This window comes from Callithrix jacchus, chromosome 11 (assembly GCF_049354715.1).
Source record: "Callithrix jacchus isolate 240 chromosome 11, calJac240_pri, whole genome shotgun sequence".
In the NCBI taxonomy this organism is placed as follows: domain Eukaryota; kingdom Metazoa; phylum Chordata; class Mammalia; order Primates; family Cebidae; genus Callithrix; species Callithrix jacchus.
The window spans coordinates 89,384,561-89,409,909 of NC_133512.1; the positions used below are offsets into that span (position 1 = coordinate 89,384,561).

Genomic DNA, 25,349 nt, shown 5'->3' on the forward strand with positions numbered 1-25,349 from the left:
CACTGGGGAGGAGCAGTGATGCTAACATCTCAGCTTGTGGGTTCCCATACACACACTCAGCTTAGGATTTCAAGTTCTTCCAAGGTCCTCTGTCTTCCCTTGGCTGTGGTGAGGCTTTCTGAATTTCCCTGTCACTGCAGGGGCAGTGAGTTCCAGAGTCCTGTGCAGGAGTCTTCAGTGTTACCTCCTTGACTCAGGCAATCCCAATGCATCACCTGGTTCTGCATGGGGCTCAAGCCTCAGACAACAGCCCAGAAGGCCTGAGATAGGCTGGGCTTGACACCCAGCCTCCAAGCCACCACACAGCAGCTCAAAAGCTTAGGACACCAACTTTAAGCTCCCTCTATTATGGCATTTAGAGATCTTCCTTCCCTTTTAAAAATTACACTTGGTTTTACTTTTTCCTTTATATGGCATATGTATTTATAATAGAGAGATGCCCACATTGCTCCGCTAGCCATGCCCGCATCATCAAAGTCAGCATCTGGCCATGCTACCAAAGCCTGCTTTCCAATTTTCTCTTTCCATCCACATTCAGGACTGCACATGTCACCACTTGGTTGATGACTCCCAAATCCTTTCCCCCATCTGAGGTTTCTGCTATGGAGGCCCCTGCCTCCTGGACATCTCCACAGGCACCACGAGCTCAGCCTGTTCTCACTGGACCACACTGGGCTACTCCCAACCCTCCCTGCTCCTATCCTCATCTGGCAAGTGGTGTCCAGTAACCAACCAGACATGCTGGTAGAAGCAGAGACCAACCCAGGCTCCTCCCTCCCACTGCTCCTATAATCGATAAGCTGCTGGGTTGTATAAGTTCTACCCCTTTAGCCTGTGTCCAGCCCTCTGAACCTGTGATTGCTGCCTTTGTCCATATCCTAGTCATTCATGTCAGTCACTCCAGAAGCCTCCAACTTGCTCTCCCTGACACCAGCCTCCCTTTCTCTGTTACCAGTTTATACTGCTGCCACACTGACCAATCTACATCACAGACAAGATGCGCCACTCCTCGACTCAACATCTGGCAACAGCTTGTGACTACCTTATGATAACGTCCACACCCTTTAAACAGCGGACAGACTCATTGGGGCCTGACTGATCTGTCTCCCTCAACATCAGACCCACTGACAGCCCCAAACGTGCCTCTGTGCACTCCCAGGTGCTGCTCCGCTGACCATCTAACTGCACCTTGAAGGCCCGGCTCAGTCTTTGCCTACTCAAGATGTCCCCACCATCCCCATCCTTTGAGCTCCCACAAACACTGTGCACATCCTGACAGTGCACCTCGTCCTCTGCACTACAACCCTGGTGGACAGGGGGTGCTGCAGGCAGAGGCCTCTCACGGACCCTCACACTCAGTGACTGATGGGATCGGGGTACAAAGGCCTGGCCACATAATTCTGGGAGGCCATTCCAGCTCAGAACTCCTGAGCCCTGGGGAGTCAGCCATGGGGCCTTCTTCACAGCTCAGCTCCTCCTCTCAGCCCAATTCTGCATCCTCCCCACCCTCTCCCAGGCAGTGATTCCAAGGAACTACTTAAGAAACATCCTCACTCTGAACTCCACCGCAGAGCCTTTTTCCTGTGAAAGCAGGGAGCCCCACCTGCAATCACATAGCGTTGACTCATCTGCCTCCTTCTTGGAGTGCCTTGAGGGAAGATGTTCCCACCTAGTGCTACGAAGCCTGGCAAGTAGAATAAACTCAACACAGTTGGCTGAGCAGAGTATGAAGGAATGTTTATTATGCATGAATCTCAGAAAGACACTGTCAGTTTTTGAGTAAGAAAACACCCGAAAGTCGGATACATTAGACACTTTCCTTCAAAGAGTGTATGTGCAGTTAAGCACAGGAGAAGCTGACAGCTAAAGATAAATACAATGCACAGTATAAAGCGAAAATGGTCCTGGCAGAGATGAAAAGTCATAAAGAAACTCAGCAAGACAACTGCAGAGGCTGGTGGGGTCAGGGGCTAGCCCAGGAACCATGTATGTTTTGGCTGGTGGGGTCAGGGGCCAGCCCAGGAACCACTGTATGTTTGGCTCTGCAGTACAGCAAATGACTTTTTAAAACGTAATTGACTCACTTTCATAAGTCTCTAAGCATGAATGAATTCATTAACACAACCCACAGGTTTTCTCATTAAAACCCAACCCACAGGAGGAATCAGGCCCCCAAATTGTTCAAGAGTAATTCAAATGTTGATAGTTGACCCCTGAGTGCAGTGAACAAGAAAAGATATTTGGGAAATAAACTGACATAAAACATATACATACCACAAGCAATATTTTGTACACTTGTGGAGAATTTTTATGTCATATTAAGTTGCATAAGTAAAAGCAGAAATCTAAGTCTCTGAATAAAACTTTTTATCAATGTTTCTGGTTCCTGATGCTTTATGTAAGTTTAACCTCAGGGTTGCATGAGAACTGAAGAACAGTTAAATACGACCAGTTTAAAAGACAGAAAATAACCTCTGCTTAAAAAAAAAAATGTTAGCTCTATACCCAGAAGCTGCATTTATTACATTCACTTATTAATAATGGACTAAACAAGGCTGGGCAAGGTGGCTCATGCCTGTAATCCCAACACTTTGGGAGGCTGAGGTGGGCAGATAACCTGAGGTCAGGCATTTCAGACCAGCCTAACCAATATGATGAAACCCCATCTCTACTAAAAATATAAAAATTAGCTGCGTGTGGTGGCAGGCACCTGCAATCCCGGCTCCTTAGGAGGCTGAGACAGGAGAATCGCTTGAACTTGGGAGGTGGAGGTTGCAGTGAGCCAAGATCGCACCACTGCACTCCAGCATGGGCAACAAGAACAAAACTCCATCTTAAAAAAACTAATAATAAAAAGACAAAACAGTCAAAATACAATGTGAGAAAATGGACTTCTTCATTGCAAAAGCTGACCATTTACTGTATATGCAATTCCCCAATGTTATTTTCCTTCCAGGTCTTTGTAAGATAGTGAAGCATTTTCCCTCATATCTTACCTGTCATCCAAGTGGATCACAGCACTATGCACCAGCTTGACCCTCCCTCCAGGCATCAGACCTAAAAACAGATGAACCAAAATAAACCCACCTTTCAACAGAAGCTAAATCAAAATCCAATTATAGTTGCCTGGAATCGTTTTCCACTGCTTAAATATGTGTTAGGAAATAACGTCAAATGCAAATCAACACACAGCATCCCTCCCTCCCTGTGGGTGAGGGTCACTACCTTAGGAGAACAATCAAGAATTCGCAGTTCAAAGCCTTATGGGAAGAAAGATTCTAGAATCATGATCTGGGAGCCTTTGTATCTTTTGATCTCATAAAAATAAGGGTGGTAAGCAATCCACACGTGTGTACAACTGTACATACACTAAACAAGCCTTAGATCACAGAAACCAACACCCCGTAAATGTCCCCCAGGGCTCCAATGCCCACAGGAAACCCGTAGGACCTCCCTCTCCATCATCCCAGAGACTCAAAAATCTGCTGGTCTCCAGGCAGAATGCACAGGAGGCAGGGTGGCTCCTCGGTAGAGCGCATCTGGTCTCACTCTCCACTCCACCAGCTTCTCTAGCTTCCCTCTCAAACAACACAGAGCCATGGCTCTGAGGCCTGACTGCTTTTCCTTTCTATCCTGAAAGTGTCCATGGCTACAACACTGACTCCTCAGCCATCTACTGGTTTTGCCTCTTGTATCTGCTCCCAATATCACTTTGCCTCTTTAAAACTACTGCAAGGGGAAAAACTAGAAATTTAAGGATATTAAAACCCAAATTCCGGGCAAGGCATTGCCTAGAACTCTGGGAGCAGATGAATTTAAAGGGGAAAGAAATAAACCCCACCTGCTGCTGGGCAGGGTCCCTGTAGCCGCACTGCACATCTCCTACCATCACAACCACAATGAAGAAGGGTCAATGCTACGAATCACAAATATGAGGCTTCCCTGCACACCCCCATCTCATGTCTTGGTTCCCATGCCACCACCCATGGGCAGCCTTTCTGGCCTGGACCTCCCATTGGCCCTTACGTGCCACCACCCATGGGCAGCCTTTCTGGCTGGGACCTCCCATTGGCCCCTACATGCCACCACCCATGGGCAGCCTTTCTGTCCGGGACCTCCCATTGGCCCCTACATGCCACCACTCATGGGCAGCCTTTCTGGCCCAGACCTCCCATTGGCCCTTACGTGACACCACCCATGGGCAGCCTTTCTGGCCGGGACCTCCCATTGGCCCCTACATGCCACCACCCATGGGCAGCCTTTCTGGCCAGGCTGTCCCACTGGGCCTCTGCTCCAGCAAGTCCACCACCACTCGCCCTCTCCCAGGCTGGGGTTCACCCGGGTCTCCTGGCACCTAGAACTGGACCCAACTTATACAGAGAACATTTCGTAAAATGATGCTGGCTGACTCCTCCTGAGACTTCAGCTCTCCAACAGCCACTCATCCAAAACCTACACAGAGTTTGCAACCACCCTGAACTACAGGCTGGTCTGAATGTCCTCCCTTCCTAAAGTCAAGGCTGGAACATGGTTGCAAGTTTGGTTAAGTGGATCCATGGAGAAAGGATATTTTTATACAGCAATATTTTAAAATAAAATACTCACCACCCCTGGATATCCTTTGTAGGACCATCGTGTAACATAAAACATTTTTATGCAAATATACTTAATGCAAAATGATTTTGTCTCCATAGCCAGATTATAAACAGACTATAAACAGAAATTATCTCCCCAGTACCATCCATATTTGCTTGAAAAGTACCTTGGTCATGTCACAAGTTCACAGCACAACCAGCCTCGAGATGAACTCTCAAGGTCACAAGAGGTTTGGGCATTTGGGGAGTAACCCTGGGTGTGAAGGTAGCCTTGGTGCTAAGACCAACAGTGTGGGTCTTGCCCCATCACCTACCCACACCATGACCTGTGTCTGTTGAGGAGGCGGCACAAGGACCCCTGCCAGGCTCCCTGGCTCTGACCTTCCAGGATTCTAGGAGCAGCCTGGAGTCCACATGGAGAAGGGCCAACACAGAGCAGCATGGCTTTATGAGCAGAGAGGGGTCCTATGAAGAACACACTGAGAAAGACAGTGACTCCACCACTGTCTCACTCTTATTGAAGTCAGAATCAAGAGTAAACCTGGAAGGGCCATCACAGATGCATGACTACGGAGCACACAGCACTGGTTCTTAAGGGCCAAAGTGCCCTCTTCCCTAATCTCAAGAAGTTAGGAACAAAGTTGGTCTCCTATTATTTTTTGCCAGATCTACACAGGAAAATACACCTGATACAAGCAAGGTGAAAGCAGCTCGTCATTAGAAACTGGGTGGTGGGAGCCCAATCAGGTGAGAAGAAAGTTGAGATTCAAACATGGGCTAACCTCAGCCACAGAACACAACAGGACTGGATTACTCCGTCACTTCTGAACCTTGCTGGAACTGAAAACTGTACCTCATAGCATCAAAAGCAGCCAACTGTGAGAGGTGCTGTTAGCTTTGCTTCAAGTTGCTTCTGCTCTGCCCAGACCCGGGGACCTTTGCCACCCTGGGATCCAGTCTAAGGGCCCTTAGGTGTAGCATCCAGTGTTCCTGATATGTCCTGGGGTCATAAATCCAAAATCAAAAGGAAAAAGGCCCAAAATGAATGACCGTTCAAAGACTCAGACACCTAAAATATGTCAGACATGGCTGCAGAATACAGCTGTCCTTGACTTGCCTGACAGAAGCAAATGGTACTTAGCTGTAAACAGAACTCATTAAACCATACAAAGATCAAAACATCCACTCAGAGCCTGGGCGCGGTGACTCACGCCTGTAATCCCAGCACTTCGGGAGACTGAGGCAGGTGGATCACGAGGTCAGTAGTTCCAGACCAGCCTGGCCAACATGGCAAAATGCTGTCTCTGCTAAAAATACAAAAATTAGCTGGGCATGGTGGTGGGTGCTGGTAACCCTAGCTACTTGGAAGGCGGAGACAGTAGAGTCGTTTGAACATGGGACGCAGAGGTTGCAGTGAGCCCACATCAATCACACCACTGCACTCCAGCCTGGGCAACAGACCAAGGCTCTGTCTCAAAAAAAAAAAATTTCATTTAGAATATCATTTGATTATTCTAGTTAACTGAGATGAGTGGTCACAGTTGATAAGGCTATATATGACATACAACTTTAATGTTTATTTTTCAGGTAGTAATTCATGCTTTTCAAAGTAGTTATTGATATCTTTCTTGTCTTTTAAACAGAGAGACAAGGTCTCACTACATCACCCAGGCTGGAGTGCAGTGGCATGATCATGGCTCACTGCAGCCTCAAACCGCTGGGCTCATGTAATCCTCCCGCCTTGGCCTCCCAAGTAGCTGGGGCTATAGGTGTGCACCACCACACCCAGCCAATTTTTGTATTTTTTTTTTTTTTTTGTAGAGACGGGGTCTCGCTATCTTGCCCAGGCTGGTCTCAAACTCCTGGGTTCAAGCAATCCTCCTGCCTCAGACTCCCAATGTGCTAAAGCTCTGAACAGGTGTGAGTCACTGCACATGGCCACAGTTATCAGTACCTTTAATCTCTAATCGTTTTAGAAAACACTAAAATTAACTTTTTTATTCAATAGTTACCTAAATCACTTATTGAACCTGCGATGTCTGCCTTCGGTAATTCAACTACCACCTAAAAACAGAATATTGAAAATGAGTATTGATACATTTTATAAGTATGAAACAACCTAAGCAAAGCATAGCTCTAGTTAAGATGGAGGGCTGCAGTAGGCATAAAACGTAACTGCTCCAGAAAGAGAGACTGTCTTTAGCCTCAGAACTCACGATCCACAAGCTCCTGACTCCCTTGCTTTCACCTCTTCATGTTCTCTTTACTTGATGACTTAATCGACAGTCTTGGCACATCCTCCAACACGAGGCAGGCCAGCGTCATCTCAGCCCTGACATTTTTTTTTTTTAATTGAGACGGAGTTTCGCTCTTGTTACCCAGGCTGGAGTGCAATGGCGCGATCTCGGCTCACCACAACCTCCGCCTCCTGGGTTCAGGCAATTCTCCCGCCTCAGCCTCCTGAGTAGCTGGAATTACAGGCACGCGCCACCATGCCCAGCTAATTTTTTGTATTTTCAGTAGAGACGGGGTTTCACCATATTGACCAGGATGGTCTCAATCTCTTGACCTCGTGATCCACCCGCCTCGGCCTCCCAAAGTGCTGGGATTACAGGCTTCAGCCACTGCACCCGGCCAGCCCTGACATTTTGTGCCCTTCCCACTTACATTCCATGTCCCCAAAGCCCTGTATGAGGTTACTATTTTGCTGTCACAGAAAGGCCCCGAACCTGCCACGTAAGACATTTTGTATCCCTTCTGCACAGGACCAGTAAGCCCAGTCCCACTCTGCATTTCCCACCTTTGCTAACTGGGCCCTTCCCCTGCGCCATTCAGGCACCACCTCCACCCAGACCGTCTCACCCAGGCCCCGCGTGTGCACAGCCGGGCCTCTACTCACCCACACGTTGAGAACCGCACTCTCATCCAAGGAAGCGATGTGGAAGGACAAACCTGACATTTCTGATGAAAATAGAAACAAAAAGAAAGAAATGGCCTTAAGTAAGGAAACCATATTTCACAACTATTAAGGATTTTAAGACAGTGAAGAATCATGTACCTTCTCGAGTAGAAAAGGGTGAAAGCACAAAGCTCTGCTTTTTGTGGACAGACGCTGAGACAGATTCTATTGCTTGAAGAGGGCTTCGGTGGTTCACTGAGGTAAGGATTCCATCTGGAGTTCAAAAGCCCACAGCACCCCCACGTAAGTAATATGTTGCAAAAATGCAGTCTGCATCACACGTGGACAAACATGAGGGGCTTCTGGGTCTCACAGATCCAACTCCATCTACACATCTTCCCAAAACACCCCAAGACCAACACAGACCACACACAAACTGACACAGGACCACAACTTTCACATTCCTAGGTCATAGAGGCCCCAGACCCCTCCTCTCCTGTAAGAGAAAAAGCGCCAGTTCCTGCAGAGCGTACCAGCCCCTCGGGTCTATGGGTCTGGAGGGCAGGAAGAAAGCTAAAGCTGACCAGGCAAAGAGAGTGTACAGCAGCCGCAAAGGAAACTCAGAGAGAGGGGGTTCCCCTGCAGGGCCAGATCCTGGGGGACTGAAAAGAAACTCAGCATCTCCCTGCAAGGCCACAGCCCAAAAGGAAACTCAGAGAGGGTCTTCCCTGTGAGGCCAAATCCTGGAGGCAACTCACATAGCTGAGGGGAAGGGACTGGGAGGCAGAGGTTGGAGCAGCACTGCTGAGGGGAAGTGGGGGTGAACAGGAAAGGGAGGCGACCCTCCCCAACACACACACACACACCAGACAACCGGCAGCAGGAGAGAAATCGGAGACAAACCCACCCCTGCTATTGCCACCTCGAGGCACAATCCCCACTAAAACAATACCTGTCATGAATCAATAAGCTCACTGACCTAAAACATCCATCTACAGAATATCTACAAGTAGAACAAAGCCAAACTCCATAGAAAGCTACTACAAGAAGAAAACAGAAAAAAGTAAATCAAAGCATTTCAGCTGATGAAAATTCTCCCTCCTAAAAATAAACACAAGGCAGAAGACACAAAATTCAACACTCCAAATGGAATCACATCTCTTCAAAGGGCACCTGGAAACATATCAAAACAAGACAAAAACACCTGGAATCAGAAATCAAGGACAGAATTATACCCAAAAAAAGCAAGAAATGACATGAGAATTGGGATTGAACTCAGGAAAAACACAGAAGAAAAAAACAAAACCATCTCAGAAATTAAGAATAAATGACAGGTTTCTAAGGGAGAGGATCAGAGGAAGTGCAATGGGCTTAGCTGAGGAAAGGCTGGTCTCCCAGGAGAGAATATGGTTCCTCTGACTCACGCTCTGAATCACAAGATCCACAGCTCGTCACTACTGAGAGTTATTTAAAACTTTGTAGGTTTTATTGATAATATTTCAAAGACAAGGCTGGGCACGGTGGCTCATGCCTGTAATCCCAGCACTTTGAGAGGCTGAGGTCAGCAGATCACCTGAGGTCAGGAGTTTGAGACCAGCCTGGCCAACATGGAAAAACCCCGTCTCCACTAAAAATACAAAAAATTAGCCGGGCACTGGTGGCAGGTGCCTGTAATCCCAGATACTCAAGAGGCTGAGGCAGGAGAGTCACTTGAACCTGGGAGGCAGAAGTTACAGTGAGCCCACATCACACTACTATACTCCAGCCTGGGCTACAGAGCCAGACCCCATCTCAAAAAAAAAAAAGGACGCATTTCAATGAAAACCTTTATTTGTATGTACAGTCCAGAAGTTTAATGTTTTTTTAAATGGTGCTGAATTCAAAAATTTTTTAGTATTAGCAGCAGCAGTTAGAAAAGGCAAAGATTATTTAAAAGGTATCTTTTAAAATAGGATTACAAACCATACGTGATCTATAAATTCAAACAGTCTTAGCAGCAATATTGCCCCAGAGGGGCACAATTCAATGTTGGGGAATTTTTAAAGTGGCTCTTTTATGTACAATGTACAAATACACGTACAGACATGTACGCATCTGTGAGAATAAAGCCACACGGAGGGTGAGTGACCACCTCGGCCTGCACCTTCAGTCCACAGCATCCCTACTGGGAACAGGTGGTGCAGAGTGTGGCGTGAGGTCTGAGTGCAGGCCCCGCCACATTGTCAGTGTGACCTTACACAAACGCTGCATCTTCCTGCACAGCTGGGATTCAGGGCTATCCGAATTAAATGACACGATGTACACTACACTCTAGGGCGAGTCCCAGAACACAGGAAACATCCATGCCGGGTGCCTGTTGTGGCGGTTGGGCACGGCGTGGCACGAACGTCCACCCAGGTCAAGCCAAGGCTGAGGGAGGCCCCACTGTGCTGTTCCTGGCAGCCTCAGGGCCACTGGCTTTTCTCAAAACTCCAGTGTCAGCTAACTTTGCCCCAGAGCACACACGTAACCAGATGCCTCAAGCCACTTTAAAACTAAAGGTAATTTCATCGAGGATTTTTTGGAATCACGTATTTAATAAGAAAGGAAATATGAGTCATTCTTGGCCACTAGATAAGCATGAGTGGGATCAATTTTTGTTTTTTTGTATTTATCAAGTGCCTCTTTTGCCCACAGGTCAGATCCCATCCTGTGGCATAATGGGAATAACCAAGATGCAAATACATGTCAGGCTCTGTTCCTCAAATCTGTGGCTTTTCTAGAAGATGCACAATCAGCGGACAGATGACACTGACCAGTGGAAAATGTGGCCGTCCGGAACGTCCAGAAACCATCGTTAAGCTTCACAGAGTGATGCAGCCTCGAGTCTTCTCTCAAATCCCAGACGACAACGGAGCCGTGCGCTGTTCCAGCAAACAGTAAAAATGCTTTAAAAGGGCTGAAGCAGCAACACGTGACCTAAAAAACACATGCACAGAAAGCGGATGACCGAAGAATATGGGAAGCATGCTCGCAGAAGTTATGTTTACGGAGTGGGCGTCCGAGCTTATGTTTACTGAGTGGGGTGTCTGAGGTTACGTTTACCGAGTGGGGTATCTGAGGCTATGATTACCAAGTGGGGTGTCTGAGGCTACGTTTACCAAGTGGGGTGTCTGAGGTTACGTTTACTGAGTGGGGTATTTGAGGTTACGTTTACTGAGTGGGGTGTCTGAGGTTACATTTTCTGAATGGGGTGTCTGAGGCTACGTTTACCAAGTGGGGTGTCTGAGGTTACATTTTCTGAATGGGGTATCTGAGGTTACGTTTACTGAGTGGGGTGTCTGATGTTACATTTTCTGAATGGGGTGTCTGAGGTCACGTTTACTGAGTGGGGTGTCTGAGGTTACGTTTACTGAGTGGGTATCTGAGGTTACATTTACTGAGTGGGTATCTGAGGTTAAGTTTACTAAGTAGGGTGTCTGAGGTTATGTTTACTAAGTAGGGTGTCTGAGGTTCCATTTACTGAGTGGGGTGTCTGAGAGTTATGTATTCTGAGTGCGGTGTCTGAGGTTACATTTTCTGAGTAGGGTGTCTGAGGTTACATTTTCTGAATGGGGTGTCTGAGGTTACGTTTACTGCGTGGGGTGTCTGAGGTTACGTTTACTGAATGGGGTGTCTGAGGTTACGTTTACTGAATGGGGTGTCTGAGGTTACATTTTCTGAGTGGGATGTCTGAGGTTACGTTTACCGAGTGGGGTGTCTGAGAATTACGTATTCTGAGTGGGGTGTCTGAGGTTACGTTTTCTGAGTGGGGTATCTGAGGTTACATTTTCTGAATGGGGTGTCTAAGGTTACGTTTACTGCGTGGGGTGTCTGAGGTTACGTTTACTGAGTGGGGTGTCTGAGGTTACATTTTCTGAATGGGGTGTCTGAGGTTACATTTTCTGCGTGGGGTGTCTGAGGTTACGTTTACCGAGTGGGGTGTCTGAGGTTACATTTACCGAGTGGGGTGTCTGAGGTTACGTTTTCTGAGTGGGGTGTCTGAGGTTACGTTTAGTGCGTGGGGTGTCTGAGGTTACGTTTTCTGAGTGGGGTGTCTGAGGTTACGTTTACTGCGTGGGGTGTCTGAGGTTACGTTTACTGAGTGGGGTATCTGAGGTTACATTTACCGAGTGGGGTGTCTGAGGTTACGTTTTCTGAGTGGGGTGTCTGAGGTTACATTTACCGAGTGGGGTGTCTGAGGTTACGTTTTCTGAGTGGGGTGTCTGAGGTTACATTTACTGCGTGGGGTGTCTGAGGTTACGTTTTCTGAGTGGGGTGCCTGGGGTTACGTTTACTGCGTGGGGTGTCTGAGGTTACATTTACTGAGTGGGGTATCTGAGGTTACGTTTACCGAGTGGGGTGTCTGAGGTTACATTTACCAAGTGGGGTGTCTGAGGTTACGTTTTCTGAGTGGGGTGCCTGGGGTTACGTTTACTGCGTGGGGTGTCTGAGGTTACATTTACTGAGTGGGGTATCTGAGGCTATGTTTACCGAGTGGGGTGTCTGAGGTTACATTTACCAAGTGGGGTGTCTGAGGTTACGTTTTCTGAGTGGGGTGTCTGAGGTTACGTTTACAGCGTGGGGTGTCTGAGGTTACATTTACTGAGTGGGGTATCTGAGGTTATGTTTACCGAGTGGGGTGTCTGAGGTTACATTTTCTGAGTGGGGTATCCGAGGCTATGTTTACCGAGTGGGGTGTCCGAGGTTACGTTTTCTGAATGGAGTGTCTGAGGTTATGTTTTTTGAGTGGGGTATCGAACCATGCTTCACTTTACATGGGTGTCATGTGCAGGACACAGTAAGCAGGATGTGGACTCCTGCACAGAAATAAAAGGTGATTGTCAGGTTCCTCAAATGGAAAGCAGGGATGAGAAACCCACCCCACACTGTTGTCACAATCACAAACAGGTGGTGCTGACTCTCATCTAGTCACACACAACCTGCCAGGAGCCTCTCCACTCAACTCAATCAGCTGAGCCTCGATCCTGTGTCATTTTATTTACATCTTGTTTATGAAAGTTATACCATTTCAAGTCCTCACAACTGGCCCCTGAAAAGCTATTCTTCTCTATGGGTTTTGAGGAAATGAATGGCTTTGAGGCCAGGGAACATATAACTAGGAAACACAAATGTACATTTTCCCAGAGAGAGGCAGTCCCGACCCCTCATTGTGCAGTCCTCAAGCTACAGCACCAGCACACTGGGGCAGGGAATGGAAGGCCTAAGGAAGGCCTCTGAATCCCAGCGCACCTCAAAACCTCTCAAAACCTCAAGGACATTAAGAAACCTCTAAAACACTCAGGACCCCAACAGTGCAAGATAAAAAAACAGGCATCTAGGACGGCAAAGCTACGCCCAGTTTGGCCAATATTTTCATTCAGCCAACGACTATCTCCATGTCCTAATACTCAACTGACCTAAGGGGCTGCTGTGTGAAAATTCTGAATTAGGAATTTCCAGAGTCAAAACAAGCACACCCACGTGTCTCGCTGCACCCACAGCACAGCTGAGACCAGCTGTGAGACACAGAGAAAGGCCGATAAATCCTGACCATGCCCCCCCTGCCCCACCTCTCCTCTCCTGTCCCCACCTCCCTCCTGCCCCTGCACCTCTCCCCACTAGCCCGTAAGTCCCCCACTGCATCCCTGAGCCTCACTCCACTGACCCGTAAGTCCCCACCACCCTCCTGTCCCTGAGCCTCTCCCCCTTGGCCAGTAAGTCCCTGCTCCATCCCTGTGCCTCTCCCCCACTGCCCATAAGTCTCAACCTCCCTCCTGTCCCTGTGCCTCTCACCACTGGCCCTTAAGTCCCCACCCCATTCCTGTCCCTCTGCCTCTCCCCCACTTGACTATAAGTCCCCTCAACGTCCCTGCACCTCTGCCCCCTGGCCCATAAGCCCCAACCTCCCTCCCTCCTGTCCCTGCTACGTCCTTCCTCATTGCTATGCCTCTCCCCACTAGCCAGTAAGTCCCCACCCCCCTCCTGTCCCTCTGCCTCTCCCTGCTGGCCCATAAGTCCCAACCTCCCTCCTGTCCCTGTACCTCTTCCCCTGGCCTTTAAGTCCCAACCTCCATCCTGTCCCTGTACCTCTGCCCCCAGAACGTTCACGCTCTGTCTACTGCCCGTCCTCCCATCAGAAGTACGACTCTCCTCCTGAGCTGTACCTGGGACTCGCATATCAGAACCTTCTGTGGCCCTGAAGGCTGCCAAATATCCCACACACAGAGGATATATTTGCTGTCCAGTGGGGGTGCAAAGGCCTTCTCAGGTAATTCATGAGCGGAGACGACCATCTGCCGCTGAGCTTGGGACGCGTGCAACAAGGATACTTTTCGATCTAGAGAAAAGAAAAACATGTTCACGTTTTAGTGATCTGCCAGAATCCTGGTTAAATTAACACACTTCCGAATACTCAAAAAAATTCAGCTTCATGAAGAAACAAACATGGTCCTTTCAAAACCATACATGCAGGAAACGTTGGTTTTGATCAACGGCCACAGCCTATGCCTGAACACTCTACTCTGTCCAAGCTGACCTCGCAGTCTGACTAAAACGTGGTAGCCTGAGACCACACGCTGCAGCTCCCATCACGAGTGACTCACACAGAAACCAGCTGCCCGACACGTGCCAGGAGTCGGAATCTCAGCGCTGGGAGGCCCTGGAGTAAGCTCAGCCACCCCTCTGCCTCGGCACGTCAACACTCTGTCTGCAGGAGCCTCAGCGTCGGGACACCACGCGGCACACTGCTCTCCTAAAAGGCAGGCATGGCTGAGCGCCATTCCAGACGCTCCTCCACCTAGTGAAGGACTGCACTCCAAGGCATTACTGTTGCCAGTGCTGGCGATGCCAGTGGCTCCCACACATCAGCAGAAGATGGAGATGGAACTCATAAAACAGAAGGACGGGAAGTCCATGGCTGGCACGCACAGCTGGCAGGCACCAAGTCAACAGGGAAAGCAGTACCCAGCCAACCCCAGCTGCACGCACATGCCACAAACACCTATCAGCCCCTCAGCTCACATCCTGCTACCTGCACCATCCACACCTAGATCACAACCTCCTCTCCGATTCCAAGGACCCCTCCTTCCACCTCATCACAGTCACTCATCACTGCAGCATTTCTGGGGACACATTCACCAGCAAGCATCCAGTCTTCTTCCAGTGAAAGTACCATATTTAACGGTTGTTTTCAGTGGGATAAAGTTCTCAAGTGCTATGACCTGACCCTGTTTTCTCCTAAGCCCTGTGGTTTTCACTGGCAATCTTCCAGTGTAGTGATTTTTAGGAATATTTACCTCCTGTTACAGTGAAACTAGGATGGCAACAAAGGCCTGATCTATTGCTGCCCCCTGACCTCACGTCCCGCTGGCCGCCATGGTCTCCTCACGTGTCCCCAAGATGCAGGTGTGCCCAAGCCTCAGGCCTGTGTGTGTGCAACACCCTCCTCCACAAGCTCCTGTCTCCTCATGGCCCCTCTCTCATCTCCGCTGGTTTTCACTCACAGCGGGGCCTCCTCTATCAGAACTGTATTTTCTCCTTAGAACTTAACCCTCTCAAATAGAATGTATGTTTTACCTGTTTACCCAGTGCAGAGCCTACCTGCCCACCACCGAAACAGAAATGCAGGAGGGCAGAGCTTCTGTCGTCTTACGGCTGAAATGAGCTACCCCAACAGTGCCCAGGGCATAGCACACCCACGGAACGTCTGTCAGACACACAACTCGCCAGCTGTGTCATTCTGCTGCATGTTTTAATCGTGGGTCTGTCAGATGCACGACTCGGTGGCTATGTCATTCCGCTGCATGTTTTAATAATGAGTTAGATGCACGACACTGGCTATGTCACTGTGCAGCACGGGTTTCAATAAGTGAGTTTGTCAGATGAACGACTCACCAGCTGTGTCATCTGCAGCATGTTTTAATCGTGATGAGGATACTGAGAGGACCCTATGAAGGCTTAAGTGTTTCTACATCTGATCCCTGATGAGAAGAGAATGTGAGTCAAGTACTAGATTCCCAGGGTGAGACAACCCACACACTCTGCCGCATGCCTCTCCCTATCACGTGTTCCTTCTACTCTCTCAATATGCATTTTACCAAAACACAGAAATAAGCAAACAAGAAGACCCCCCCGCTCTGTGAACACATGGGAAGCATGTTCATACACGCACATCACATGCCCTCCTACATCTGCTGTCACTGCTGGGCATCGGCACCCTGGGGCCACAAACACTCTGTTCCCTTCTTGCTGTGTGCTCGGTGTGGGAGGGTGGATGCCAATGTGTTGAATGCTACAGGTACAGAGATTTATTATTTTTCAACAGGAAAAGACAAAACTCTCTCAAAGAATGTGAAGACTTGTAATTAACAATACCATTTTTGTTAATGTTAAAGGATAGAGCAATTTAAATAAAATGAAATCACAAAACAGCAGGCAGGATGGAAGAAATGCCTAGAACAGTGGCGCCAATGGCTCTGGCCTCACACACGCCCTGCAGCCTGTTTACACAGCAGCACACCCGCACCTGCCGCCCAGCTGACTGCCGCTCCTGCCAGTTCTCCACAAAACACAGGACCATGACCACCATCCAGTACCTGAGAGCCACTTCTTTAGAGACAAGGAGGTTACTAGCTCAAGCAATGTAAATTTGGTCTTGCAAACACAGTCTGTTGGAACTGATGTAAACAGTTACACGTACTGCACTTTGTTTGAGATCCTGTGCTTTGCTTCCTGTTTTATGTTCCATGACCCACGGATCAGCTTAAAAATCTAAGTCTATCTACATTAAACGTTAAGTGTCTTACTAGTGACTATATCTAAACTATTAATACAACTTTGGCCTCAGCACTCTCTCATGCTCATACAACTATTTCTTCTACTCTATCTCGAGAAATCAAAAGAAACTGAATAACTGGAAGAGAAATGAAAATAGAATTTCAAACAAACAGAGAAAATCTCAGTTCCCATTCATTTAAACAATCTCACTTGTTTAAATTACCGTGGATCCATCTTCTATCCATCTTGTTAAAACCCTTAATCACAAATTTAACATACACACTTAAGGGAGAAAAACTAACCACTTTTGAATTCCACAGAAACTCAATCTTTCTCAGTTTTATGTACAATAAACCCCATCACATTAAAATAGAATGTAATACTACAGATGATGATTGCAACATGAATGCTTAGTAACTGGATGTGAAACCATATTTGAGAACAGCCTTACTCTGAAGGAATGGCAGACTGGTGTTCAGCTGAGAAGAGCTGTCACTAAAACACAGGGCCTTCTCTTGAGCCCTAAGATTCCAGCTGGGTTCAGCTGCCAAGCGATCCTCTTCCAGCAAAATGGCCATCACCTGTCAGGTATAAGTGAGTAGAATTTAATAAAAACTTTACAATGGATTATCTTTTCCCAAAAAAAATTACCTTTTCATCTTATCCGTACCTGCAAATAACTGCTTGGACCACCACATTATAATATCTACAAGAAAAATGATATGGTCCTTTCTGCACAATACTGAAAACTAAGACAATAAGATTAACTAAAACAAACTCCACAGGAGAGCCATCGTTTGCCCTAAATGTTGTTTTTCACACCATACACACTGCTAAAGTGACAGGGGGAGAAAGCGGACTGAATATCCAGCATTCATAAATGAACAAAGCTGTGTAAAGAAAAGTCATGAAACCGCCGAATCGCTCCATCACCAGGTTTTGGTGAAAGACCAGAGTGTGTGGTAAAACGCGGTAATTGTTCCAGGAGGGTCAGCCTTAGTATTTGACAGGGGAGAGAAAGGCAATTGAGAGACACAACAGGATTGGTGTGGTAAAGAACAGGAAATGCTCCTGACAACCGACAGAATGAGAGTAAAGGAGGCAGAGAGTGTTTGGTGAGAAGTGACAGGATTTGTGTGAGGAAGAGGGGGCTGCACAGTGAGAACTGAAGCCAGGAAGTGTTCTGTGGGAACTGAAGTGACACAGGAACACTCAGGGTCAGGAAGGCAGGGAATGTTATTGAGAAGGGACAGAATGGGAGGGCAGGAGGCAGGAAATGCTGAGTGAGAATGGACAGGATTCCTGTGAGAAAGGGAATGTGTAGTGAGAACTGAGAGACGGATGTGGAGGAGGAAGAAAATGTTAATGAGAATGGATGGAAGAGTGTGGAAGGTGGGGAGTGTTTAGTGAGGGGTGAAGGATGGAATATGGAAGGTGGGGAGTGTTTAGTGAGGGGTGGAGGGTGGAAGGCGGGGAGTGTTTGGTGAGGGGTGGAGGATGGAATATGGAAGGTGGGAGTGTTTAGTGAGGGGTGGAGGGTGGAGTGTGGAAGGCGGGGAGTGTTTTAGTGAGGGGTGGAATATCTGATACAAATCATAAATCATGTGGAATCACAAAGATATTTTATAAACCACAGATTCCTACAGAATTGCATCACAGAGAATACATAACTACCACATGCTCAGATTAGAGTCTGAGACTCATCCTTAATCTCAACAAGCATGTTGAGGTTGCATGGACAATGTTCCACCCCTCATTGCAGCAGTAGACTCTAAGTGCTGAGCTCACATACAAAAACTACAAGACAACCGGGGAAATGCAAATGCTGACTTTACATCTGACTACATTCTAAATAATTACTCATTATTCTTATAGACATGCCCTTCTTTTTGAGATTCATAATGAACTGTATTTGGAGGCAAAGTTATGATGATTAAGAGCTGTTTCGAAGATCCAAGATGGCAGATTAGGAGCAGCTCAGGATTGCAGCTCCCAGTCAAAGCACAGAGGGTGAGTGGACACTGCATTTCCAGACGGACTTTTATTGCCCACAAACCAGCAGATTCCCAGGCAGAGGAGCCCCATGGGTCGCCAGCGTGGCTGTTTTGGCCGGCGCAGCAGTTCTCCGTACAAAATACATGGGTCTGGATGCCCTTTTAGCTGGTGATTGAAGCTCTGGGAAGGCAGAGTCACCCATTCATCTGATTAAAAAGGAGACTGAAATGGAACCAGGCCACGACATTCCCAGGCACAAAAACGCCACGAATCTCAGTACCACTGTTTCAGCTGGCGCAGTGGGAAATCACACAGATCCCGGTGCCTTTTCAACAGGCGACTGGAACACCTGGGAGAGAGTCGACTGTTCAACCAAAAAAAAAAAGGCTCTGAGGCAGGGAGCCAGGTGATCAGGCTTGGCTGGACCCACCCCGCACAAAAAAACAGCAATTGGAAACGCTCTGGTTTGAGAGTTTCACAGCAAGCACAGCTGAACCCAGGAAGGTCCAGCTCTGTGGGGGAGGGGCGTCCGCCATTACCGAGACACTGCACCACTACGGAGGTAGTCCACCATTGCTGAGGCGGCCTGCCATTGCCGAGGCAACCTGCTATTAGAGAGAGAGTCCGCCATTACAGAGGTGGGCTGCCATTGCTGAGGCAGTTCTAACTACACCCATATAAATAGGACTGCAGGGAAGTTCACATGGCAGCTGGGCAGAGCCCACAGCAGCTCAGCAAAGTTTCTGCAGGCAGACAGCGACTAGGCTGCCTCCTTGCTGGGCAGGGCAGCCCTGAAAAAAAGGCAGCAGCACAATGGAAATTCATAAAGCCCTAACTCCCCGGGACAGAGCACCTGGGAAAAAAAGGGGGTTTAGGAGTTCTGCTGCAGAAGACTTAAACGTACCTGCCCAGCAGTTCTGAATGAAAAATGGAGCTCACAGCTCAGCACTTGAGCTCCTATAAAGGACAGACTGTCTCCTCAAGAAGCTCCCCGACCCCTGTATATCCAAAGAGTCACCTCATAAAGGAGAGCTCAGACTGACATTTGGCAGGTATCTTTCTGGGACAAAGAAAGCAGAAAAAGCAAGTGTCAGAAACCCTTCTGCAGCCGCTGAGGGTGATCCCCAGGCAAGCAAGGCCTGGAGTGGACCTCAGCAATCCTACAGCAGAGACTGTTAGAAGGAAAACTACAAAACAGAAATAACTTCATCATCAACAAACTGGACATCCACTCAGAGACCCAATCTGAAAGTCAGCAACTACAAAGACGACGGATGGATAAATCCACACAGATAGAAAGAAACCAGCGCAAAAAGGATGAAAACACCCAAAACCAGAACGCCTCTCCTCCTACAAGGGATCACAGCTCCTCACCAGCAAGGGAACAAGGCTGGATGGAGAATGAGTATGATGAATTGACAGAATCAGGCTTCAGAAGGTGGGTAATGAGAAACTTCTGTGAGCTAAAAGAACATGTTCTAACCCAATGCAAATAAACTAAGAACCTTGAAAAAAGATTTCACAAAATGCTAACGGGAATAGACAACTTAGAGAGGAATGTAAGTGAATTCATGGAGCTGAACAACACAACTTCACGAAGCATACATAACTTTCAACAGCTGAATTGACCAAGCAGAAGAAAGGATATCAGAGGTCGAAGATCAACACAATGATATAAAACGAGAAGGCAAGATTAGAGAAAAAAGGGTAAAAAGGAATGAACAAAGTCTCCAAGAAATATGGGACTATGTGAAAAGACCTAATCTACGTTTGATAGGTGTACCTGAATGTGACAAAGAGAATGAATCCAAGCTGGAAAATACTCTTCAGGATATTATCCAGGAAAACATCCCCAACCTAGCAAGGCAGGCCAATATTCAAGTCCAGAAAATACAGAGAACACCACAAATATATTCCTCAAGAAGAGCAACCCCAAGGCACATAATTGTCAGATTCACCAGGGTTGAAATGAAGGAGAAAATGCTAAGGACAGCCAGAGAGAAAGGTGAGGTTATCCACAAAGGGAAGGCCATCAGATTCACAGCATATCTCTCAGCAGAAACTCTACAAGCGAGAAGAGAGTGGGGGCCAATATTCAACATCCTTAAAGAAAAGAACTTTCAACCCAGAATTTCATATCCAGCCAAACTGAGCTTCACAAGTTAAGGAAAAATAAAATCCTTTGTGAATAAGCAAGTACTCAGAGATTTCTTCACCACCAGGCCTGCTTTACAAGAGATCCTGAAAGAGGCACTACATATAGAAAGGAACAACCAGTACCAGCCACTCCAAAAACATACCAAATGGTAAACAGCATCAACACAATGAAGAAACAGCATCAACTAACAGGCAAAACATCCAGCTAGCATCAAAACGGCAGTATCAAATTCACACATAACAATATTAACCCTAAATGTAAATGACTAAATGCCCCAATCAAAAGACACAGACTGGCAAACTGGATAGAAAGCCAAAACCCATCAGTGTGCTGTATCCAGGAAACCCATCTCACATGCGAGGATACACAAAGGCTCAAAATAAAGGGATGGAGGAAGATTTACCAAGCAAATGGAGAGCAAAAAAAGCAGAAGTTGCAATTATCGTCTCTGATAAAATAGACTTTAAAGCAACAAGGATCAAAAGAGACAAAGAAGGCCATTACATAATGGTAAAAGGATCGATAAAACAAGAACAGTTAACGATCCTAAATATATATGGACCCAATACAGGAGCACCCAGATATATAAGGCAAGTTCTTAACAACTTACAAAGAGACTTGGACTCCCACACAATAATAGTGGGAGACTTTAACACTCCACTGTCAATATTAGACAGATCAACCAGACAGAAAATTAACAAGGATATCCAGGACTTGAACTCAGACCTGGAACAAGCAAACCTGATAGACATTTACAGAACTCTCCACCCCAAATCCACAGAATATACATTCTTCTCAGTACCACATCACACCTACTCTAAAACTGACCACAAAATTGGAAGTAAATCACTCCTCAGCAAATGCGAAAGAACAGAAATCATAACAGTCTCTCAGACCACAGTGAAATCAAGTTAGAACTCAGAATTCAGAAACTAACTCAGACCCGCATAGCTTCATGGAAACTGAACAACAGGCTCTTGAATGTTATCTTGACTGGATAAACAATGAAATTAAGGTAGAAATAAAGATGTTATTCGAAACCAACGAGAATGAAGACACAACATACCAGAATCTCTGGGACACATTTAAAGCAGTTTCTAGAGAAAAATACAGAGCAATAAATGCCCACATGAGAAGCATGGAGAGATCTAAAAATGACACCCTATCATCAAAATTGAAAGAGCTAGAGGAGCAAGATCAAAAAAACTCAAACCTAGCAGAAGACAAGAAATAACTAAGATCAGAGCAGAACTGAAGGAGAGAGAGAGACACAAAAAAACCCTTCAAAAAAAAATCAATAAATCCAGGAGCTGGTTTTTCGAAAAGATCAACAAAATAGACAGACCACAAGCCAGATTAAGAAAAAACAAAAGAGAGAATAATCAAATAGATGCAATAAAAAACGATAAAGGGGATATCACCACAGATTCCACAGAATTTCAAACAACCATCGGAGATTATTACAAACAACTCTATGCACATAAACTAGTAAACTTAGAAGAAATGGATAAATTCCTGGACACTTGCCTCCTCCCAAGCCTAAACCAGGAAGAAGTCGAAACCCTGAATAGACCAATAACAAGGTCTGAAGTTAAGGCAGCAATTAACAGCCTACCACACCAAAAAAGCCCTGGTCCAGATGGGTTCACAGCCAAATTCTACCAGACATACAAAGAGGAGCTGGTACCATTCCTTCTGAAACTATTCCAAATAATCCAAAAAGAGGGAATCCTTCCCAAATCATTTTATGAGACCAACATCATCCTGATACCAAAACCCGGCAGAGATTCAACAAGAAAAGAAAACTTCAGGCCAATATCCATGATGAACATACATGCAAAAATCTTCAATAAAATATTGGCAAGCTGATTGCGACAGCAAATCAAAAAGCTTATCCACCATGATCAAGTAGGATTCATCCCAGGGATACAAGGCTGGTTCAACATTTGCAAGTCTATAAACATAATTCACATAAACAGAACCAAAGACAAAAACCACATGATTGTCTCAATTGATGCAGAGAAGGTCTTTGACAAAATTCAACAGCCCTTTATGCTAAAAACCCTCAATAAACTCGGTATTGATGGAACGTATCTCAAAATAATAAAAGCTATTTATGACAAACCAACAGCCAGTATCATACTGAATGGGCAAAAACTGGAAGCATTCCCTTTGAAATCTGGCACTAAACAAGGATGCCCAATCTCACCACTTCTATTCAATATAGTACTGGAAGTTCTAGCCAGAGCAATCAGGCAAGAAAAAGAAATAAAGGGTATTCAAATAGGAAAGGAGGAAGTCAAATTGTCTCTATTTGCAGACAACATGATTGTATATCTAGAAGACCCCATCGTCTCAGCCCAACATCTCCTGAATCTGATAAGCAACTTCAGCAAAGTCTCTGGATACAAAATCAATGTGCAAAAATCACAAGCATTCCTCTACACCAATAACAGACTAACAGAGAGCCAAATCAAGAACAAACTGCCATTCACAATTGCTACAAAGAGAATAAAATACCTTGGAATACAACTCACAAGGAATTCAAAGGACCTCTTCAAGGAGAACTACAAACCACTGCTCAACGAAATCAGAGAGGACACAAACAGAGGGAGAAACATTCCATGTTCATGGTTAGGAAGAATCAATATTGTGAAAATGGCCATACTGCCCAAAGTAATTTACAGATTCAACGCTATCCCCATCAAGCTACCAATGACCTTCTTCACAAAACTGGAAAAAACCACCTTAAACTTCATATTGAACCAAAAGAGAGTCCGCACAGCCAAGTCAATTTTAAGTAAAAAGAACACAGTGGGAGGCATCACACTACCAAACTTCAAACTATACTACAAGGCTACAGTAATCAAAACAGCATGGTACTGGTACCAAAACAGAGATATAGACCAATGGAACAGAATGGAGGCCTCGGAGGCAACACAACCTATCTATAACCATCCGATCTTTGACAAACCTGACAAAAACAAGCAATGGGGAAAAGCTTCCCTGTTTAATAAATGGTGTTGGGAAAACGGGCTAGCCATGTGCAGAAAGCAGAAACTGGACCCCTTTCTGACACCTTACACTAAAATTAACTCCAGATGGATTAAAGACTTAAACATAAGACCTAATACCCTAAAAACCCTAGAAGAAAATCTAGGCAAAACCATTCAGGACATAAGCATAGGCAAGGACTTCATGACCCAAACACCAAAAGCATTGGCAACAAAAGCCAAAATAGACAAAGGAGACCTAACCAAGCTCCACAGCTTCTGCACAGCAAAAGAAACAGTCACTAGAGTGAATCGGCAACCAACAGAATGGGAAAACATTTTTGCAGTCTACCCATCTGACAAAGGGCTGATATCCAGAATTTACAAAGAACTCAAACAGATTTACAAGAACAAAACAAGCCCATTCAAAAGTGGGCAAAGGATATGAACAGACACTTTACAAAAGAAGATATATATGAGGCCAACAAACATATGAAAAAATGCTCATCATCACTGGTCATCAGAGAGATGCAAATCAAAACTACATTGAGATACCATCTCACGCCAGTTAGAATGGCGATCATTAAAAAATCTGGAGACAACAGATGCTGGAGAGGATGTGGAGAAAAAGGAACACTTTTACACTGTTGGTGGGAGTGTAAATTAGTTCAACCATTGTGGAAGACAGTGTGGCGATTCCTCAAGGACCTAGAAATAGAAATTCCATTTAACCCAGCAATCCCATTACTGGGTATATTTCCAAAGGACTATAAACCGTTCTACTAGAAGGAAAAATGCTCATGAATGTTCACACAGTTTACAATAGCAAAGACCTGGAACCAACCCAAATGCCCATCGATGATAGACGGAACAGGGAAAATGTGGCACATATACACCATGGAATATTATGCAGCCATCAAAAACGATGCGTTCATGTCCTTTGTAGGGACATGGATGGACCTGGAAACCATCATTCTCAGCAAACTGACACAAGAACAGAAAATCAAACACCACATGTTCTCACTCATAGGCAGGTGTTGAACAATGAGAACACATGGACACAGGGAGGCGAGCACCACACACTGGGGTTTGTTGGGGGGAAATAGGAGACGGACAGTGCGGGGTGGGGAGTTAGGAAGAGATAGCATGGAGAGAAATGCCAGATATAGGTGAAGGGGAGGGAGGCAGCAAATCACACTGCCACATATGTACCTATGCAACAATTTTGCATGTTCTTCACATGTACCCCAAAACCTAAAATGCAATAAAAAAAAAAAGAGTTGTTTCAAAATAACTAATGGGGTGGGAGGTGGGGTAGGCAGGAGGTAGGGGTTCTGATGAGACCCAAGGCCATGAGGTAAGAAGCACTCAAGCACCTGCAGCTTCACAGTACTGTTCCACTTCTCTTTGTATGTAAATTTCAGTTTATAAATCAGTTTATAAAATCAGAAGTTTATTATTTTCAAATACCCTAGATTTATGCTTGCCTCGTCAGCTTAATGTCTGCTAGTCTACAGTTGTTTTAAAACATAAGATGTTAATAATAAAATTCACAATCCAAATACATACATAGTACTTTTAGTGATATACATTTACACAGTGTCATTCTGCCCACAAGTGCTTAATAAATGTGTCACTATAACTTGTAAGAAAATCATACCTGAAAATGAATAACTGATTCTGATTTATCCAAGCTACAAAGACTTTAAGATCTCAGCAACTCCTATATTTCTATGTAGAATAAAACTTTAAGCACTTACAGACCACACAACATGTTTTAGGTCGAGTATACCTGACAAGCCGCCCGCAGAAAGCTACATAACCTTGGGGTATCAATCTTCGGCATAACTACAGCATCAGAGGGATCTCTTTTCTCACTGCCTGAAAGCAATAGGTTGGATAAAATCAACAAA

At 46.0% G+C, this 25,349-nt stretch overlaps 1 protein-coding gene across 12 annotated transcripts in view; it reads right to left on the reverse strand.

Annotated features, from left to right (window-relative positions):
- The window catches only part of DYNC2I1 (dynein 2 intermediate chain 1), a 101,705-nt gene that overhangs the window by 25,801 nt on the left and 50,555 nt on the right, over positions 1 to 25,349 (reverse strand). For all 12 annotated transcript variants that reach the window (XM_078343274.1, XM_054237481.2, XM_078343275.1 and 9 more), the window contains 8 exons: positions 25,229 to 25,317; positions 16,742 to 16,871; positions 13,680 to 13,852; positions 10,290 to 10,452; positions 7,654 to 7,767; positions 7,495 to 7,556; positions 6,608 to 6,659; positions 2,997 to 3,057 (listed from right to left, as the gene is read on the reverse strand). In XM_078343274.1, coding sequence (XP_078199400.1) covers positions 2,997 to 3,057; positions 6,608 to 6,659; positions 7,495 to 7,556; positions 7,654 to 7,767; positions 10,290 to 10,452; positions 13,680 to 13,852; positions 16,742 to 16,871; positions 25,229 to 25,317 — 844 coding nt within the window. The remainder of the gene's footprint in view (positions 1 to 2,996; positions 3,058 to 6,607; positions 6,660 to 7,494; positions 7,557 to 7,653; positions 7,768 to 10,289; positions 10,453 to 13,679; positions 13,853 to 16,741; positions 16,872 to 25,228; positions 25,318 to 25,349) is intronic.